The sequence below is a fragment of the Spermophilus citellus genome (genome assembly GCF_964194105.1).
Source record: "Spermophilus citellus genome assembly, chromosome: 1".
Taxonomy (NCBI): Eukaryota; Metazoa; Chordata; class Mammalia; order Rodentia; family Sciuridae; genus Spermophilus; species Spermophilus citellus.
In genome coordinates this window covers 84,632,713-84,655,717 of record NC_138182.1, presented here as the reverse complement: position 1 = coordinate 84,655,717, position 23,005 = coordinate 84,632,713, and the positions used below count along the sequence as shown (strand labels likewise).

The following is a 23,005-nucleotide window of genomic DNA, read 5'->3' as shown; positions in this document are numbered from 1 at the left end:
ACAATGAAATTCTATTTCTCAATCAATGTCAACATTTTGAGAATAATACTTCTTTACAGAAGCAAGAAACAAAAATAGTTAAAATGAGAGTAATTTGTATAAATGCCTCAAAGAAAAGTCTGTTGGACATAATGGTGGAAGAATATTTTCTCTGTTGAGATTTTTACACTAGTTCATATATACAAGCACTTATTTTCTGAAGCTCACTATAGAAGATATGAAGCTATATTTGGGCTCTTGTCTTCTAAGAGTTTATAATCTAATAGGATAAATAAAACATGTACATAATTCTTACCTATCCCAGACTTCTATTAAAGCACTTTTTATATTAAAGTGTTACTATTTGTTTCCATTGCTCAATTAAAACTGGCACATGGTGGGCACAACATAAATAGTGATTTATTTAATTACCCACTCATTTTGTGTGTTAAAAAGCACTGCAAGTCAGAAATATATTTTCCAGATAAAATCAAATCAGTTGTAGGCATGTCAACTGTTCTAATTATCATTTGCAAGGTTTCTGAAGAAGATAAACCCAACTAGTAGAATTGTTTTAGAGAAGTTATCTAAAATCCTAGCAGGCTTGATTACAAGTAAGATTCCACAAGTGTCTGCATAGAATTTCAATTGATTAAATCCATTAACTGAGAAAAATTCCACTTGATACAGTTTATTTTCCTAGAATGGACTAAAAAATGAAAACACACTAAGATTTCCATCTGCTTTTGTAATACAGGAAATACAGGAGAAAAAAAAACTCTAAAGTATAAAACATGAGGGCTCTATTACCAAGCTAGTGTGAGACTCTACATTCTATCATTCTTCAAGATTGCTTATTTTACTACTATGACTTTTCATAAATCTAAGAAGATTCTTAATTGATCACACTTTTTACTAAGTTTTATCTGTATAAATAAGTTTCCCATGGTAACAGAAATTATTGAAACTTGCCAAAAACAGTTAAGACTGCTCATCAAACAGGTTCCGGATTTGTCCCTCTTGTAAATTTAAGTATTGATAACAAATGCATGATGATAGGTAACTCACATAGGAAAGAGAAAGATAGTGAGCAATACCCACAAAACTTCAGGCACAAGGACCATGGCAGAGAATTCTCCATCTGTCTAGATTAAACACTATCACTAATTATCCATACCTTGGTTCACTGCAGGCTTATTATAAACAGGAAAACAAATACCGGTAGGTATCTGATATATGGCAATATAAAAAAAAAAACAAACTCAAGTTTTCCAATCATTAAAAATTAATATTTAGCTCTGAATTATTGAATAGAGTTGGTCTTTAAAGTATTTATCTGCAGCAGTATGGCTGAGTATAGAGTATTTTATTTTAAAAGTAAAAATTCTGAAATTGAACTTCACACTTCGAAGTCCATCTAAATGGCTGAAATCAAATTATACTTCCTCCTCCCTCAATTCTAGGAAGAATATACAGAACAAAAATATTGCAGATACAGAATGAGTTCATCTGGTAGAAATAAATGCATTTAAAATTTTTTCTTTTATTTATTTTTATGTGGTGCTGAGAATGGAACTCAGTTTCTCATAAATGCTAGGCAAGTGCTCTACCACTGAGCTACAACCCCAGCCCCAAAATAAATGCATTTCAACTGTGCACAGAAAAAAAAGAGGCCAAAAAAAATGTTTCCTTTGAGTATTTTGGGGTTAATAACATTTCAGAAATTATTTGTAATTTCCATGTCTTTTCATTAAAAAAAGTTCTGCATTTTCCACACTGTCTAGAATGATTACACAATGACTTTATAATTAGCAAAACATATGTAACTTTTAAAAAGAATAATTAAGTATAATGATAAGATACACTAAGCTTTAATATTTTCGATGATAAACCATCACTCACCACCTAAAACATGGGTTTCCACTTCTCTTAGAAAAATAGCCTTTGGGAAATTTACTGAATTTTGCCTTTACTGTTGTTTTCAAATAATTAAATTTTGAAGGCTATCTCTTATACTTGAAAGATGAAGGAACAAAGCTTAAATAACTACCTAATATAGCCAATTTAACACCAATGCTAGGAAAAGTGGGATCAAAATATACTCAGCCAAAGAAAAATGCCATAATGAGCTTTCAACAGTCTACTGTGCTCTCCACAAATAATGTATTTCCAAAGGTGACCTTTCATTCTCTGGTAAGTGAAATCTAAAAGCTTGGTTACATCACTTTTAGATTTAATAATAATTCTTTGCCACTATAAACCACACATTATTCTATTATTGAAAAGCCCTAGAGTCAGTTCTAACATTTATAGAATATTTTTCTAAGGCTTAAAACAGAGTCAAAAGTAGGTTTATATATCACAATAGAGTAAGCAGGGCTGGGGTTGTTGGCTCAGTGACAGAGTACTTGCCTAGCAAGTGTGAGGTGCTGGGTTCGATCTTCAGCACCACATAAAAATAAATTAAGAAAAATAAAGGTATTGTGTCCAACTACAACTTACATATGTATATTTAAATATTATAAGCATAATGCTTCTTGAAATTGTTCATTTAAAGCAATATTTAGTAGAAATAATATTTACAAACAATAAAAACTAGAATCTACAAGGGAAGAGGAAAAGAGGAGAAGGAAAAAACAAAGAGAGGAAGAGGAAGAAGGAAGGTGAAAGAGAAGGAGAAGAAGAATTTTGCTTCTCGGGATTATGAAATGTTTAAGTTCTTATCCTCTAACACAAATTTATCTACAAGTACTATCATCTTCTTCTCTTCATACCTGGAGGAAAACTCATTCTTTCAACTTTTCAAACCTAATTTGTTTTTTCTAAAATATTCTTGAGGGGCTGGGGTTGTGGCTCAGTGGTAGAGCATTTGTATGGCATGTGTAAGTCACCGGGTTCAATCCTCAGCACTGCATATGAGCAAATAAATAAATATCCATCAATAACTAATAAAATAAAAAATAAATAAAATATTCTTGACCCTACACCTCCCACCTCACAGAATTGCTTCTACTTGTGCTCACACAGAGATAACTCCCAAATTGATATCTCTAGCTGGCAACTTTCCTTTGAGCTTGAGCCCCACATAGTACACACTGAACACCTAACATCCACCTTAAAACCCGAATACTCAGACCTAAACTGCATCATTATCCCAGCCAAGTGCATATACCTTGCTAGCACCTGAATAACACTGCTGAAATACAAGTCTAATAAGACTCCTTGGCTTATGATCTTCAATGCTTTCTATTCATAAGATAACTAAACTGGTCATGTGACACCTAAGGCCCTGCATGATCTAGCTTCTGCTCTCAGCCTCTATCCCTATCTTAGCCAGTGCTGTATCCTCATTTCCATGTGTTCCGCTAAACCTATCAATCATTAAAGGTCGAAAGGACAGTTATTGATTTGCTTATTATACCTACTAGAGAACACTTTCTTGAGAGCAAAGATTGTGTCTGATCCATTTGTTCTCAAGGCCTAATATAATGCTAGCTACAAACACACATATATACACACATAAAATTTACTGAAGTACAAACTAAATAAATAAGTATATGTGAATCTACATCTTTTTAAAAAATATGTAGTAGGACTACCTTCAAATCTGTTCAGTGTTAGAAGTATGACTCTTAAATATTACTATCAAAATATTATGCAGCCATAAAATTTAGAAAGCTTTAGAGGATCTGATTTATCAGTGAAAGTTTGAGCTAGATAAAAAACTCAACATAGAAGGAATACAGCAAAGGTAAAAAATCTCTTTTTAGAACATCAATGAACACTGACTCATAAAATGCAAAAATAAATGACAAAATCTAATAACAGTCAAATTCAGTTTAACTTTTAAAAGAAAGGGGGAACTGCTATAAACATTGATATGGCTGTGTCACTGTAGTATTTCTATTCATAAGACAACTAAACTGGTCATGTGACACCTAAGGCCCTGCATGATCTAGCTTCTTTTAAGTACTTTGGGTATAAACCAAGAAGTAGGATAACTGGGGCAAATGATGGTTCCACTCCAAGTTTTCTAAGGAATCTCCATATTGCTTTCCATAATGGTTGCACCAATTTGCAGTTCTACCAGCAATGTACGAGTGTATACTTTTCCCCACATCCTTGTCAACAATTATTATTGCTTGTACTCTTGATAATTGCCACTATTCCTGGAGTGACATGAAATCTTAGAGTAGTTCTTATTTGCATTTCTCTAATTACTAGTGATGCTGAATGGAAAAAGAAAATGTGGCATATATACACAATGGAATATTACTCAGTCTTAAAGAAGAATGGAATTATGGCATTTTCAGGTAAATGGATAGAGTTGGAGAATATCATACCAAGCAAAATAAGCCAATCCCCCCCCAAAAAAAAGGCAGAATATTTTCTCTGATATGCAGATGCTAATTCACAAGGGGAGAGGTGGGGTGCGCTAGGGAAAAATAGAGGTACTTTGGATTAGACGGAAGTTAGTAAAAGGAGAGGATCGGGTATGCGGGTAGGAAGGATAGTATAATGAATCAGACATTATCACCCTCTGTGCATATATGATTACATGACCCGTGTGATTCTACATCATGTACAACCAGAAGAATGAGAAGTTATACTCCATTTATGTATGATGTGTCAGAATACATTCTGTCATGCATAACTAATTAAAACAAATAAAAATTAAGGGGAAAAATAAAACTGTATTATAATGACATTTCAACAACAAATAAAACCTGCATTTAACCATGTGAGGAAAAAAAGGGAGGAGGAAGAAAAATCTCAGGAGAGAAGGAAAAGAAAAGAATGGAAGAGGAAAAACCTGAGATAAGCAGCATTTGGAGTGAAAGAAATAGTCAAAAGGAAAAGAAAAATGCCAGTATTTCTTGCCTGCCCTCAATTTCCTATTAATTTAAACCATAATCCCTCAAGTGATGTAAAGGGCTGCCAAAAAACATCACCTCAAAGTTTCACTCCTTACCCAGGCAGCATGCTGGCTGCCACCGCAGAGAGAGCTCACTTCTCTCTTTGTATCTCATTGATTATATGAACACATTGATTCTCTCCAAGCTTAATTTCTTGAAATAGTAACTATTTCTTAATAAATTACAGGTTCATTGGGAAGCAACTGAAAATCATTTGTCCCAACCTGACATCTTTAACTATAGTTGTTATTTATTAAGCACTTACTATTTGCCAGGTACTTATTCTCTCAAGCACTCAACATCCATTAATTCATGTAATCTTCACTACAACCCTATGAGTAAATAATAGTCATATTTTATACATGACAAAGTTGAGGCACAGGTATGTCAAACCACTTTCCTAGTACTTTAGTACTACAAACCACATAACTCGTACTTTAATAGGGAGTGTTTGAACACAAACAGTTTGGCTCCATAACCCATTTTCCTAAGCAATACACTGTGTTTCCCAACAGGTCAGTACATGGTGGAAAAACTTAGTATTAAAAACTTGGGCTTTGGGGGCTATGATTGCAGCTCAGTGGCAGAGACTTGTCCAGCACGTGTGAAGCACTGGGTTAGATTCTCAGCACTACATAAAAAATAAATAAATTAAATAAAGATATTGTGTCCATATTAAAAAAAAATTAAGAACTTGGGCTTTTAATTTTCTTTTAAAGATACCCTTTTGGTTCTGTTATCATGCTGAAAATTTTTTGAGAATGCCTGATACTTTATTTCTTTAATATTCATTTATCCTGATGATTTAAAACTAAGAATCAGTTGCACTTAGTCATACAGTATTTTTTAATACGTACCACAGTTTATTTTCAACATCTGCATTTCTGTTGCAAAAGATTTCTCTGTACTTCACCTCATCCAATACTGTAGTGAACTTAAACACTGATTACCATAGTACAGTGTGACCTGCCCACACACAGAATCATATTCTTACAAAAGAATATCATACAAGTCCTGCAGTCTTACATCCTAACATTTTTTTCCTAAACCTCTCCTAAATAAGCATAAGAAATAATAATTAGACACCATGATCTGTACCTGGAAAGACTTAAAGGGATTAAAGAAAGAAGCTAGAATTGGTGCAGATGACACACTAGAGACAGGTAAAAAGTAAAGGATCATGAAACAGAAGATATGGACATTGGAAGATGGCTGATTAAGAAGTCAAGAATGTTCACAAAATCTTACTATTATGTGAAACAGAAAGCAAGTCATCTGCTGAAAATTAGGTTAGAAGAATCTGACAGAATCATTGAGGACAGTGGCATACTCAGGAATATCTATCATGAAATGGGCAAGAGAAATCAGATCAGAAGCACAGATTCCATCTGTGCTGCTAGTGCCAAGGAATAAAAAACACTTGCATTATATCTCATGTATATAGACACATCAGGAAGTAAGTTTTCAAGACATACTTTTAGAATATCATTTTGGTAAAAAAGACAAAATATGAACACTTTTGACAGAAATCATTTTTAAATGTCTCTATTTAGAAAATAGCAATATGCATGAATCACATAATCTACCATTTTTAAGTGTTTATATTTTCATCTATTCTTTTGTTATAAATATTAATTGCACTTACTATATTGAAAAACTATTTTATGAATAAAATAATATTAGTTTTAAAATATACAAATATTTAATCAGAATTCATTAAGAATAATTTATCTATTAAATACATGTTTTTGTAACACCGAAGTACCTTATATGCATCTAGTAATAGGGAACAGTATCAAAATGGTATTGATACTGATTATTTTCCTAGACAAGGGGAGCCAGAATAGCAAGAGTACAATTATAAGCTTAGGTGGAAAAGGAAAAAGCTTTCAGCTCAGCTGCTGCTCAATCAGGAAAAAATAAAATAAAATATATACCTGCACTAGAGATCACTCCCTGCTGGGGCACTCTCTCAGCTTTCTATGGCTCTTGGCTTACAGCAGTTTGTGCTTATTCTTGTGTTCACCTTACTGGCAGCCCACCACCTCAGAGTTCCACTTCCACCTGCAGTGGCTCACTGCCTCCATGCCAGCATCTCCACTCAGTACTGCTTCTGTACTTTATAATTGTCCCTGTAACATCCACCAGCCCACTGGTCTCCCTGCCTAGGCTTTCCAAGTACTCCCCACTGTGTTACCAACTATTAACTTTCTTGGAGCTCTAGTTAGAAAGTTGTAGTTTTCCTGGTTTGTTCCAAACCTACTCTTATCCATAAGTCAGGTTATTTTTAAATCACCATTTTAGATAACTATCAAGAATACAAGCAACAATAAGTGTTGACGAGGATGTGGAGAAAAGGGTACCCTCATACATTGCTAGTGGCATTGCAAATTGGCACAACCACTATGGAAAGCAGCATGGAGATTCTTTAGAAAACCTGGAATGGAACCACCATTTGATCCAGCTATCTTACTCCTCGGTCTATACCCAAAGGACTTAAAATCAGAATACTGTAGTGATGCAGCCACATCAATGTTCATAGCAGCTCAATTCATAATAGCTAAACTGTGGAACCAACTTAGATGCCCTTCAACAGATAAATGGATAAAGAAACTGTGATACTTATACACAATGGAATATTACTCAGCATTAAAAGAGAATAAAATTATGGCATTTGCAGGTAAATGGATAGAGCTGGAGAATATCATGCTAAGTAAGCCAATCCCCCAAAACCAGAGACAGAATGTTCTGATAAATGGATATTGACCCATTTGGCGGGGGGGGGGGTGCGTAATGAAGTAACTTTGGGCAAAGGGGAGGGGAAGGGGTATGGGGTAGGAAAGACGGTGGAATGAGATGAACATCATTACCCTAGGTACATATATGACTGCACATGTGGTACAACTCTACATTTCGTACAATCAGAGAAATGAAAAGTTGTGCTCCATTTGTGTACAATGCATTGAAATGCATTCTGCTATAATGTATAATTAATTAGAACAAATTTTAAAAATTAATTAATTTTATAAAAAGCTGAATCTTTTAACCATACATATATATGTGTATTATAGCCAGAACCCCTCAAGTAATGCATCTAAATAGAATGCAGTGGCTTACCTTTGGAAGCTTGATAGGGGGTTCTTTGGATTCCTCCTCTTCATCACTATCTGATTCTCCACTCTGCACAGAGTTCTTAGATGCAGCTGCCAATGATGTTTCCTTTTTTTGCCATTCCAGAACGCAATGGCGTACATTACAGTAAATACTGAAAGCAGAAGGATTGCTATGTAGTTTGATATCTGGTATGATTACTGTATTCTCCAAGTTTTCAGACTGAAATACAAGATAGAACATTTCACTATCACATTCTTTTCTATAATCATTAATTTCCATTTTAAATAAAAATGTAAAGAATAGACAAACTAAACTGACATGCAAAAGTCATATAAGTGACAAAGACATTTTAAGTCTATTCACTCAACTTCTAGTACTCTTTCCACTACCTTCACTACTTTTCGAGTAATAAAACAATTAACAAAACTGACAAGGCTGGAAAAGGTCAAAGAACTTAACAAAAATATCCTTTGGTCCCCATGATTGAATAAAGTCAACAAAGTTTAACTGCTGGAATAACATATAAAAGAACATCAATTTAATGCCTTTTTAAGGGACACCAAACATGCTATAGCATCTCAATGAACTACTAAAAATGCTGCATTACATTTTGAATTCTGTCAAAAGTATAGGGATTTATATAGAAATTAGGATTCAACAAGATATAATTTTCATCAACTCATTAATTTCATTCTCATTCAAATAACACTAATGTCAAGAAAACTGCAATTATGTTTCTCAAACTCTCTCTTACCTATCAGTTTGTATAAAGGCTAAAAAACCACGTGGTTGGTAATCTGTTAAAATAAAACAATTTACTTGTTTAAATATGTAAACAAAAATGCCCAGCGTTTCACTCATCAGATAGATAGCACTACACTTTTGATATCAATATGTACATTACAAATATAGAAAAGTGTTATATTTTGCAAATTCAAGTTCTAACAATTAGAGTATGTCCAGGAAGTATATGTAAGGTAAATAAAATGAAAACTCAAGTAAAAATACACTTGGTCCCCAAATTTTGCTCTTCTTCCATAAAGAATTTGGGGAAAAGGAAATAAGAAATATTCCAAGAAAACTGCCAAGAAAAAGTTAAACTGGCATGTAACCTGTGAGCATATCTTTGAGAGATTAAAAGAAAGCAAATATCAACAACCCAAATTTAACAATATATAAAAAAGTAATACATCATAACCAACTGGTATTTATAACACAGGAACAATGCTGATACAACAATGGAAAAGAAATTAGTGTAATTTCTCATCAAACAAAATAGAGTAAAAAAACATAAAATTCTACAAATAAACATGGAAAAATATTTGACAAAAATATAATACCAATTCAAAATAAATTATCTAAACACATTAGGAGTAGAAGGGAATTTCTTCAAATTAATAAAGGGTAACGGAAAAACCCACACCTAGCATAACAGATTGAATGACGCCTTTTTCTAAGATTGTGAACAAAGCAAACAAAACTACTCTCAGTAACTCAATTCAGTCGTGTATGAGATACACTATCCAATAAACTAAGAAAACAAAAACAAACAAAAAACATAATCAGAAAAAAATATCTTCCAGAAAAAAAAAAAAGTCTTCATTTCTGGAAGGCTTGTAGAAAATCTTAAGGAATCTTCAAAAAAGAAAAATAAAATAAAAATAAAAGCTTCTAGAAGTAATATGTGGATTAGGCAAAGTCACAGGATGCAAGATCAGTACATAAAAACATGTAATATAACCATATACAATGCATGAACAATTTTAAATGTCATTTTAAAATAATAGCATTAAGTCACAGACAAGAAAAAAATATTTGCAAATACATATCCAATAAAGAATTAGTACTCAGAATACATAATGCCTGGAACTCAACAGTAAAAACAAAAGAGTCCAGTTAGAAAGTGGACAAAACACTTGAATCATTACCAAAGATTAAGAGAACAAAAATAAGCTCATAAAAAGAGATAAGCATCATTAATCATTACGAAAATTAAATTAAAATAAAATACAGTACACATATCATTTTTCTTTCATTTTAATTGCTTTTTTCTTCATGTGTTTATTATTTAGCCTTGGTTTAACATCTGGAAGGGTAAAATTTTACATGGGCTTGAGTTATTTGCTTGTTAATACTTTGGGTTTTGTTCTTCTTATTTCCCCTTTCTCTTTCTACATCTATTAACAGCCAAATTTTCCCATCCCATCTTCCTCTCTTTGTTTACTTTTAGCTATTTGTCATTCCTCCTCCTTTACAGCCATCATACCACCTTCTCTCCTTTTCCATCTTGTTCACTTTTTCAATATTTTAAACCTTCTCTTGCCTTTCCACTCTATTTTCTCTTCACTTAAGGATCAGTAATTTTCACTAACTGAAAGAATTATATAGTTTATGTAATTCCTACCCCATTCATGTTGCTGTGACTACACGATATATTGTAGATGCCTGCTGTTCAACGTCTCCTCTAGTACACAGTTATTTATTGCCAGTGCTAATGTCAAATACTGACCACAATACCTCTCCAAGTGGTAATTAGTGTTATAGATGTTAAAGTAGATAGCAGACACTTATTTTAAGGCTATACTTCAGTTGCTAACACTACTGCTATTCCTTGCTCCCTCTTTCTCTAAAATAAGTGGGAAGTGATCGGGACACTACAAGTTCACAGAGTAGAGATCCTGCTGCTGTACTATACTTCCAAGTAACAGAAAACTTCACTCCATGGAAATGGAGGTGAAAGTGGTTAATACACCAGGTTTATTCAGAAATCTTACCCTGAGTTTTTAAAGAATGAGAAGAACCAGGACCAGAAACCAAGTACTATACTAGGACTTGGGAAGCATGTATAAAAAATAAAAGTACAGAAAACACATAAACACATAGAGATTAAAAAATATTCTTTTAAAGAACAAATGGAACATAGAAGAAATAAAAGAAATCAAGCAATTTCTTAGAAACAAATGAAAACAGAAATAAAACATATTAAAAATCTATGGAATAGTATAAAAGCAGTTCTAAGAAAAACTTATAGCACTGAGTGCCTATGCTAAAAACAAAAAAAAACAAAAACCAGAAAGATCCCAAAATGATAATTTAATAATGCTATGCCTAGGGCATTAGAAAAGGAAGAACAAACTAATGCCAACATCAATAGAAGACAGGAGATAATTAAGGTCAAATCCAAAATTAATGAAATTGAGAATTAAAAAATTACAAAGGATAAATGCAACAACATGTTGGTTCTTCGAAAAGATAAACAAAATTGATAAACCCTTCGCAAACAAACAAAAGAGAGATAAGACCAAAATTAGAGATGAAAAAGGAAGTATCACCAGACACTTCTAAAATCCAGAAGATCATTAGATATTATTTTGAAAATTTATACTCTGATAAACTGGAAAATCTAGAAGATGTCAACAAATTTCTAGATATATATGACCTGCCCAATTTAAAACAGGAAGATACAATAGACAATATCACAAATAAAATTGAATCAACAATTAAAAACCTTCCAAAAAAGAAAAGCTCAACACCAGATGGATTCTCGGCAGAACCCTACCATACCTTTAGAGAACACAGTCTTGTTCAAATTATTCCATGAAATAGAAAGGGAAGAAATACTCTCAAATACATTCAACAAAGCTGGTATAATCCTGATACCAAAACCAGACAAAAGAAAGAAAATTACAGATCCACATCTCTGATAAACATAGATGCAAAAATCCTTAATAAAATATTAGCAAACCACATTCAAAGACACATCAAGAAGATACTACATCATCATCAAATGGGTTTCATCCCAGGGATATAAGGTCGGTATACACAAATCAATAAATGTAATTCACCATATATATATGCAACACCCTGGGAACCAAGCCTTTAACACCTGGGTCTTTGGAGGGCATTAAAGTATCTAAGCTATAGCAGTAGCTAAGCAATTAGGAAGAAACCAAAGTTGAAAGACATACTACCTGATTTCTAGACTTATTATATAAAGACAAACCTAGCTCAACTAAACAAACCACATTCAAGAAAATGACACAAACAAATATGGCAAACTGATTTTTTTTATAAAAAAAGCCAACACAATTCACTGGAAACTTTAAAAAATGGTGCTGAATCAACTGAATATCAATGTGAAGGGAAAAAAAATGAACATGGACACTTAGAGCCAAAATTAACTTGAGATAGACCACAAACCTAAGTATATTAGATAAAACTATAAATTCTCCATGAGCAATGTAAAGAAGAAAATCTTTACTTTAGGATAGACAAAGATTTCTTAGGACACAAAATACAGGGATTATAATAAGGGAGAAAAAAATCAACTAATTGGATTTATAAAACTTTTGTTTTTCTCAAGTACTATAAGGAAAGAAAAAAGCAAATCAGAACAGGTTTTGGAATACAGATATCTGACAAAGTACTTGTATCTATGATATATAATTCTGACAATTTTACATGAAGACAATTATAAAAGGAGGAGCATGATCTCAACAGATATTTCACAAATAGCCAAGCATATGAAGAGATGTTCATGTCATTAGTCATTAAAGAAAAGCTAAAACCACAGTGAGAAACCCCTAGACGCCAAATATAATTACTAAGATCTTAAAATCTATTACCATGTTTTTGCAAAACTGTGAAGCCACTGGGTTTGTCATATACTGCTTTGAGAGTATAAAATGAACCACCATTTTGGAATGATTTTTCAGTTTCCTTTTTTTTTTTCCCAGTACTAGGGATTGAACCCAAGGGCACCCGACTATTGTACTATATCTCCAGACCTCCCTGCTTTTTTAAAATTTTGAGATAGAGGGCTGGGGATGTGGCTCAAGCGGTAGCGCGCTCACCTGGCATGCGTGCGGCCCGGGTTCGATCCTCAGCACCACATACCAACAAAGATGTGTCCGCCGAGAACTAAAAAAATAAATATTAAAAATTCTCTCTTTCTTTCTCTCTCTCTCTCTCTCCTCTCTCACTCTCTCTAAAAAAAAAAAAAAAAATTGAGATAGAGTCCCCTGAGTTTGCAAGGATCACTTGAACTTGTGATGTTCTTGCCTCAGCCTCCTGAGTGGCAGGGATTACAGACGTGGGCCACCATACTCAGCAGTTTTTCAGTTTCTCAAAGAACTACATTTACCATGCAACCTGTGAGGAAAGAACTAACACTGCAGGTTTGGTTGCTTAGTCCTGTATTTTTCTTTTTTTTTTAATTTATTTTTTTTTTTATTGGTTGTTCAAAACATTACAAAGCTCATGACATATCATCTTCCATACATTTGATTCAAGTGGGTTATGAACTCCCCTTTTTTACCCCAAATACAAGTTGCAGAATCACATCGGTTACACATCCACATTTTTACATAATATCATATTAATGACTGTTGTATTCTGCTACCTTTCCTATCCCCTACTATCTCCCCTCCCCTTCCCTCTCATTTTCCCTCTCTATCCCATCTGCTGTTGTTTAATTCTCTCCCTTGTTTTTTTTTTTCCCCTTTCCCCTCACAAACTCTTATATGTAATTTTGTGTAACAATGAGGGTCTCCTTCCATTTCCATACATTTTCCCTTCTCTCTCCCTTTCTCCCACCCCACTCGTCTCTGTTTAATGTTAATCTTTTCCTCGTGCTCTTCTTCCCTGTTCTGATCTTAGTTGCTCTCTTTATATCAAAGAAGACATTTGGCATTTGTTTTTTAAGGATTGGCTAGCTTCACTTAGCATTATCTGCTCTAATGCCATCCATTTCCCTGCAAAATCCATGGTTTTGTCATTTTTTGTGCTGCGTAAAACTCCATTGTGTATAAATGCCACAGTTTTTTAATCCATTCATCTATTGAAGGGCATCTAGGTTGATTCCAAAGTCTAGCTATTGTGAATTGTGCTGCTATGATCATTGATGTAGCAATATCCCTATAGTATGCTCTTTTAAGGTCCTCAGGGAATAGACCGAGAAGGGCAATAGCTGGGTCAAATGGTGGTTCCATTCCCAGCTTTCCTAGGAATCTCCATACTGCTTTCCATATTGGCCGCACCAATTTGCAGTCCCACCAGCAATGTACAAGTGTACCCTTTTCCCCACATCCTCTCCAGCACTTATTGTTGTTTGACTTCATAATGGCTGCCAATCTTACTGGAGTGAGATGGTATCTTAGGGTGGTTTTGATTTGCATTTCTCTGACTGCTAGAGATGGTGAGCATTTTTTCATATACTTATTGATTGATTGTATGTCCTCCTCTGAGAAGTGTCTGTTCAGTTCCTTGAACCATTTGTTGATAGGGTTGTTTGTTATCTTATTGTTTAATTTTTTGAGTTCTTTGTATATTCTGGATATTAGGGCTCTATCTCAAGTGTGAGGAGTAAAAATTTGTTCCCAGGATGTAGGTTCCCTGTTTACCTCTCTTATTGTTTCTCTTGCTGAGAAAAAACTTTTTAGTTTAAGTAAGTCCCATTTGTTTATTCTTGTATATAACTCTTGGGTTATGGGCTTCCTCTTAAGGAATTTGGAGCCCGACCCCACAATATGTAGATCGGAGCCAACTTTTTCTTCTATCAGGTGCAGAGTCTCTGATTTGATATCTAGCTCCTTGATCCATTTTGAATTGACTTTTGTGCATGGCGAGAGAAAGGGGTTCAGCTTCATTTTGTTGCATATGGATTTCCAGTTTTCCCAACACCATCTGTGTTTCTCCATTGCATGCTTTTAGCGCCTTTATCAAATATTAGTTGTAATTTTGTGGATTGGTCTCTGTGTCCTCTATTCTGTACCATTGGTCCACCCGCCTGTTTTGGTACCAGTACCATGCTGTTTTTGTTACTATTGCTCTGTAATGTAGTTTCAAGTCTGGTATCGCTATACCGCCTGATTCACACTTCCTGCTTAGAATTGCTTTTGCTATTCTGGGTCTTTTGTTTTTCCATATGAGTTTCATGATAGCTTTATCTATTTCTACAAGAAATGCCGTTGGGATTTTGATTGGCATTGCGTTCAACCTGTAGAGAACTTTGGGTAATATTGCCATTTTGATGATGTTGCTTCTGCCTATCCATGAACAGGGTACATTTTTCCATCTTCTAAGATCTTCTTCTATCTCTCTCTTTAGGGTTCTGTAGTTTTCATTGTATAAATCTTTCACCTCTTTTGTTAGGTTGATTCCCAAGTATTTTATTTTTTTTTCGGATACTGTGAATGGGGTGGTTTTCCTCATTTCCATTTCAGAAGTTTTGTTGCTGATATACAGGAATGCCTTGGATTTATGCGTGTTGATTTTATATCCTGCCACTTTGCTGAATTCATTTATTAATTCTAGTAGTTTCTTTGTAGACCCTTTTGGGTCTTCTAGGTATAGGATCATATTGTCCGCAAATAGTGATATTTTAAGTTCTTCTTTTCCTATTTTTATGCCTTTAATTTCTTTTGTCTGTCTAATTGCTCTGGCTAGTATTTCAAGGACTAAATTAAATAGAAGTGGTGAGAGAGGGCATCCCTGTCTTGTTCCAGATTTTAGCGGGAATGCCTTCAGTTTTTCTCCATTTAGAATGATGCTAGCCTGAGGCTTAGCATATATAGCTTTTACAATGTTGAGGTAAGTTCCTGTTATCCCCAGTTTTTCTAGTGTTTTGAACATAAAGGGATGCTGTACTTTGTCGAATGCTTTTTCTGCATCTATCGAGACGATCATATGGTTCTTATCTTTAAGTCTATTGATGTGGTGAATAATATTTGATTTCCTTATATTGAACCAACCTTGCATCCCAGGGATGAATCCTACTTGATCATGGTGCACAATTTTTTTGATATGCTTTTGTATTCGATTCGCCAGGATTTTATTGAGGATTTTTGTATCTATGTTCATTAGAGATATTGGTCTGTAGTTTTCTTTCTTTGAAGTGTCTTTGTCTGGTTTTGGGATCAGGGTGATGTTGACCTCATAGAATGAATTTGGAAGAGCTCCTTCTTTTTCTATTTCTTGAAATAGCTTGAAAAGTACTGGTATTAATTCTTCTTTGAAGGTTTTGTAAAACTCCGCTGTATACCCATCTGGTCCAGGGCTTTTCTTGGTTGGTAGTCTTTTAATGGCTTCTTCTATTTCTTCCTTTGTTATTGGTCTGTTTAAATTGTGTGTGTCTTCCTGACTCAATCTGGGCAGCTCATATGACTTAAGAAATTTATCGATGTCTTCACTGTCTTCTATTTTATTAGAATATAGGGTTTCAAAATACTTTCTAATTATCTTCTGTATTTCTGTAGTGTCTGTTGTGATATTGCCTTTTTCATCCCGTATGTTAGTAATTTGAGTTTTCTCTCTTCTTCTCTTCGTTAGCATGGCTAAGGGTCTGTCGATCTTATTTATTCTTTCAAAGAACCAACTTTTAGTTTTATCAATTTTTTCAATGGTTTTTTTTGTTTCGATTTCATTGATTTCCGCTCTGATTTTATTATTTCTTGTCTTCTGCTATATTTGCTGTTGTTTTGCTCTTCCTTTTCTAGGGTTTTGAGATGTAGTGTGAGTTCGTTTATTTGTTGGTTTTTTTGGGAATGTGGATGTTTTAACTTTTTTTATGGTAGTGATAGATGATTTTGTTATAAACACCTAGAGCAATGGAACATAACTCCTGGCCTGTCAGACTGCTTTGCAAAACATCAAAACTGATGATGAAACCTGAGTTTCACTTGCCATGGCTGCCTGCTTAGCAGAATGCGTCTAAGTGACAAAAACCACAAAAGTCTGAGTTCCTAAGACTCAACTATGCTTCCACACATTTCACTGTAGTTCACTGCCAGAGCAAAAGCATATTCTACATGCCCAGACAAGGACGAACTAGGAAGCTTGTGCCATAACTCCTTAGACATCAATACATATCTTTTTTTCTAATGGTTATGTTGTAATAAAACTTAGCTATGAGTATAAATTGCTTCTGAGTGTTATGAATCCTTCTTGCAAATCCTCAAAAGAAATTCCATCTAAATATTCCACTCCTGGTAATAATCTAAAAAAAAATAAAAACACATATCCACACTAAGACTAGTTCATAAAGGTTCATAGCAACTTTGCAATAGCCAAAAACTAGAAAAACCACCAAAATGTCCAACAATAAGTGACTGGATCAACAAAATGTGATATAACCACACAATGAGATACTAGTAAGCAAAACAAAAAGGAATGAACCACTGACATAGGCAATAATGTAAACACAAATACTGTATTTTTGGAAAGAAGTCATATAAAAAAGGGAACAATTGTATAATCACATTAATATTAAATTCTCGAAAATGGGAACTAATCTACAGTGACAGAAAATGTATCTGTGGTTGTTAGAGCCAGGGTTGCATGAAGGAATGGAATGAAGCAGAGCATGAGAAAATCCTTGAAGATGATAGAAATGTTCTGAAGTTTGACTGGTATAGTATTTGCATTTATGTTAATTTTCAAAAGTATGTTCTTTAAATCCCTGTCTCAAACTCTGCTGTTACAAAACCTAACCTAACATATAAATACATTTGTTATCAGGATGGTGAGGAAGCTTCCTGTGTTATTCATTTCATTTCTCTTGTAAGAAAGTGAAGACAGACAGCTGCGCTGACCCTCTGGGAGCCCAGGCAGGCCCAGGCCAGCCCTGCCAACCCCACAGAGCCCACACTGAGTCCAGGGACAGCCCACAGCCACAATGCTGCATGCCACATAGCTGCATTTCTGAAAACATTGCCCAACACCACCGCCTAGGTCCCCCCTCAACCCAAAACTTCATCACTGAAAGCAGCCATCGTGGGGCACCTTCATTGCCATTTTTAGTTGAGGCAACTCTCAGTTTGGAACACTGACTAGGCAGGTACAATAGTCTCCAACTCCTTCCTTCCCCTAGAGTCACTAACTCAGCACAGTGACTGCCCAATACAAAACAACTCTCCAAGACAGGTACACAGCACCCAGAGCACAACCCACAAGAACTCCAGAGAGAAAGATTCCCGATTAGGAAGTAGAAAGGGAGAGGGTGAGTGAGATATAATTTAGAGACTAAATTAGAGACCAGGAACTGCGAGGCCTACAGATGATAAAATAATAATAATAATAATAAAAAAAAAACACAGGCACCTACATCACGTGAGCAGGCCCCAAAGGAAATCCTTGGGATATATCATGCAGTATGTTCAAAGATGCAGCTCTGTGGCATGCAGCACTGTGGCTGTAGGCTGTCTCTGGACCCAGTGGGGTCTCCCATCAGGGGCCAATGGTGTCATAACCCACTTCCAGGTGCCCTGTACCCAAGACCAATCCTCCCACCCTGGTAACCTTCACCATCCTGAGGGTGGAGACATCAGCAAACAACAACCAACCCAACCTGTTGGATGAGAAGATAAGGAAAGATACTGATCTCTGAACAAAACAATCCTGGTTTCTTCCCTCAACATTTTTTTTTGTTTGTTTTTTTCTCGCTCTCTCTTCTCCCGCCCTCACATCCCCAACATTTGTGAAACCAAGTACTTTGTATGAATTAGGATACTAAGGACTGGGATGTCTGAATGGGATATTACAATTGTTTTGTTTATTCTTTTATCTCCTATTTTTACATTTTTTTATTTTTCTTAATATTTATGTGTTTCTTTTATGTACTCTAATTAATCTTCCCACTTACTTGTCTCCCCAAAATCACCTCCTCTCTCTTCTCCTGCTACTAACCATCTTCTTTAGATTCCTCTTTCACACTTCCTAAGATCTAATAACTCTATATCCTCACCTCCTACCCTCTCAACATCTCATCCTACAGATCACCCTCTGTTCTCTGTCCACCATCAGAAACTATAAAACCTTTTGCAAACCGACTGTTTATATTGTAGATAATAACTGAACTCACCATTTCCGTATATTGTGACAAAATTGTAAATGTCTTAATAGCAACTATTTGGTTTAAGGTTGTTAGTACTGGGATCTGTTAACATTATTCTTCCCCTCAAAGGAGAAGTATTAGAACACTGCAAGGGTTATAAGCCTATAGGGTAAAAACAGTAACGTCTTGGATTCACAGTGCTACAAGGGAAGACACTGGAACAACATGAATAAAAACAAGGAAAAAAAGTATCCCAAACAAATCAAGACACTACATTACTAGAATCCATGGCTAGCACAACAGAAGAAATGACAGAGAAGGAATTCAGGAGGTACATAATTAAAATATTCTGTGAATTAAAGGATGATATAAGAGAACAAATATAGGCAGCAAAAGAACATTTCGATAAAGAGGTACATAAGCAAACACAGGAAGCAAAAGATTACTTTAATAAGGAGATAGAGGTTCTAAAAAAAAAAAAAAAACCAAAAACAGAAATCCTAGAAATCAAAGAAACAATACACCAAATTAATGGCTTAATAGAAAGTATCACCAACAGATTAGACCACTCGGAAGACAGGATCCCAGACAATAAACACAAAATATATAATCTTGAAAAGAATGTAGAACACACAGTGAAGATGATAAGAAATCATGAGTAGAACATTCAAGAAATATGGGATAACATAAAAAGAACAAATGGGATAGAGGAAGGCATAGAGTTCCAAACCAAAGGAATAAACAATGAACTAATATAAAAAATGTTTCCAAACATAAAGAATAAATTGGAAAACCAAGAGGCTTACAGCACACCAAATGTACAAAATCACAACAAATCCACACCAAGGCACATTATAATGAAAATGCCTAGCATACAGAATAAGGAGAGAACCTTAAAGGCCACAGGAGAAAAGAAACAAATTACATATAGGGGGCAACCAATTAGGATACCTGCAGATTTTCACCCCAGACCCTGAAAGCTAAAAAACGATCCTGAAACAACATATATCAAGCTCTAAAAGAAAATAGATGTCAACCAAGAATCTTATATCCAGCAAACTAAGCATTAGACTCAATAATGAAATAGAAACTTTCCATGATTAAAAAAAAAAAAAAAGTTAAAAGAATATACAGCTAGAAAGCCTGCACTACAGACCATCCTCGGCCTAATATTCCATGAGGAGGAAATGAAAAACAATAATGAAAATCAGCAGAGGGAGGTATTACACTAGATGAAAAACTAATCAAAAGAGAAACCAAGTCAAGTTAAATACTAAAAATTAACAAACATGAAGGCTGGGAATACAAATCATGTCTCAATAATAACCCTGAATGTTACTGGCTAAACTCACCAATCAAAAGACATAGACTGGCGGATTGGATTAATTTTTTTTAAAAAATGACAATATGCTGCCTCCAAGACTCATCTCATAGGAAAAGATATCCATAGACGGAAGGGGAAAGGTTGGGGGAAAACATACCACTCATTTGGACTGCAGAAACAAGAAGGGGTTTCCATCCTTATATCAAATAAAGTAAACTTTAAGCCAAAGTTAACAAAACTGGATAAAGAAGGACATTTCATACTGCTCAAGGGAACCACACACATCAACAAGACATAACAATTTCAAAAATATGTGCCCCAAACAACAGAACATCTATGTTCATCAATCAAACTCTTCTCAAGTTCAAGAGTCAAATAGACCACAACACAATAATTTTAGGTGACTTTAACACACCTCTTTCACCACTGGATAGATCTTCCAAACAAAAGCTGAACAAAGAAATTATAGAATTCAATAATATAATCAATAACTTAAGACTTAACTGAACTCAACAATATGCTGCCTATAGGAGACACATTTCATAGGAAAAGACATGCATAGACTGAAGGTGAAAGGTTGGGAAAAATCATATCACTCATATGGACTTCAGAAATAAGCAGGAGTGTCCATACTCATAACAAATAAAATAGATTTCAAGCCAAAGTTAATTAAAAGGGATAAAGAGGGACACTACATACTGCTCAAGGGAACCATACACCAACAAGACATAACAATCATAAATATATATGCCCCAAACAATGGTGCAGCTATGTTCATCAAACAAACTCTTCTCAAGTTCAAGAGTCTAATAGACCACCATACAATAATCATGGGAGACTTCAACACACCTCTCTCACCACTGGACAGATCTTCCAAACAAAAGTTGAATAAGGAAACTATAGAACTCAATAATACAATTAATAACCTAGACTTAACTGACATATAAAGAATATACCACCCAACATCAAGCAGTTACACTTTTTTCTCAGCAGCACATGGATCCTTCTCAAAAATAGATCATATATTATGTCACAGGGCAACTCTTAGACAATATAAAGGGGTGGAGATAATACCATGCATCTTATCTGATCATAATGGAATGAAACTGAAAATCAACGATAAAAGAAGGAAGGAAAAATCATGCATCACATGCAGAATGAACAATAGGTTACTGAATGATCAATGGGTTATAGAAGACATCAAGGAGGAAATTAAAAAATTCTTAAGAGATAAATGAAAATACAGACACAACATATCGGAATCTATGGGACACACTGAAAGCAGTTCTAAGAGGAAAATTCATTGCTTGGAGTTCATTCCTTAAAAAAAGAAAAAAACAACAAATAAATGATCTCATACTTCATTTCAAAATCCTAGAAAAAGAAGAGCAAAACAACAGCAAAAGAAGTAGAAGGCAAGAAATAATTAAAATCAGAGCTGAAATTAATGAAATCGAAACAAAAGAAACAATTGAAAAAATTGACAAAACAAAAACTTGGTTCTTTGAAAAAATAAATAAAATCGACAGACCCTTAACCATGCTAACAAAGAGAAGAAGAGAGAGAACTCAAATTACTAGTATACGGGATGAAAAAGGCAATATCACAACAGACACTTCAGAAATACAGAAGATAATCAGAAATTATTTTGATCCTTATACTCCAATAAAATAGATATAGTGAAGGCATTGATAAATTTCTAAAGTCATATGATCTGCCCAGATTGAGTCAGGAGGATATAGACAACCTAAACAGACTAATATCAATTGAGGAAATAGAAGAAACCATCAAAAGACTACCAACTAAGAAAAGCCCAGGACCGGATGGGTATACAGCAGAGTTTTACAAAACCTTTAAAGAGGAACTAATACCAATACTTTTCAAGCTATTTCAGGAAATAGAAAAAGAGGGAGAACTTCCAAATTCATTCTAGGAGGCCAACATCACCCTGATTCTGAAACCAGACAAAGACACCTCAAAGAAAGAAAACTACAGACCAATATCTCTAATGAACCTAGATGCAAAATTCCTCAATAAAATTCTGGCGAATCGTATTCAAAAACATATCAAAAAAATTGTGCACCATGATCAAGTAGGATTCATCCCTGGGATGCAAGGCTGATTCAATATACGAAAATCAATAAATGTTATTCACCACATCAATAGACTTAAAAATAAGAACCATATGATCATCTTAATAGATGCGGAAAAAGCATTCGACAAAGTACAGCATCCCTTTACGTTCAAAACTCTAGAAAAACTAGGGATAACAGGAACATACTGCAACATTGTAAAAGCAATCTATGCTAAGCCTCAGGCTAGCATCATTCTGAATGGAGAAAAATTGAAGACATTCCCTCTAAATTCTGGAACAAGACAGGGATGCCCTCTCTCAACACTTCTGTTCAACATAGTTCTCAAACACTGGCCAGAGCAATTATTTTTTTTTTATTGGTTGTTCACAACATTACAAAGCTCTTGACATATCATATTTCATACATTAGATTCAAGTGGGTTATGAACTCCCAATTTTTACCCCAAATGCAGATTGCAGAATCACGTCGGTTACACATCCACAATTTTACATACTGCCATATTAGTAACTGTTGTATTCTGATACCTTTCCTACCCTCTACTATCCCCCCTCCCCTTCCCTCCCATCTTCTTTCTCTACCCCAACTACTGTAATTCATTTCTCTCCTTGTTTATTTTCCCATTCCCCTCACAACCTCTTATATGTAATTTTGTATAGCAATGAGGGTTTCCCTTCATTTCCATGCAATTTCCCTCTTCTATCCCTTTCCCTCCCATCTCATGTCTCTGTTTAATGTTAATCTTTTC

At 34.6% G+C, this 23,005-nt stretch overlaps 1 protein-coding gene across 3 annotated transcripts in view; it reads right to left on the bottom strand.

Moving 5' to 3' along the window:
- The window catches only part of LOC308642763 (E3 ubiquitin-protein ligase MYCBP2-like), a 73,593-nt gene that overhangs the window by 16,288 nt on the left and 34,300 nt on the right, over positions 1-23,005 (bottom strand). For all 3 annotated transcript variants that reach the window (XM_081282043.1, XM_081282045.1, XM_081282044.1), the window contains exon 3: positions 8,013-8,228. In XM_081282043.1, coding sequence (XP_081138169.1) covers positions 8,013-8,228 — 216 coding nt within the window. The remainder of the gene's footprint in view (positions 1-8,012; positions 8,229-23,005) is intronic.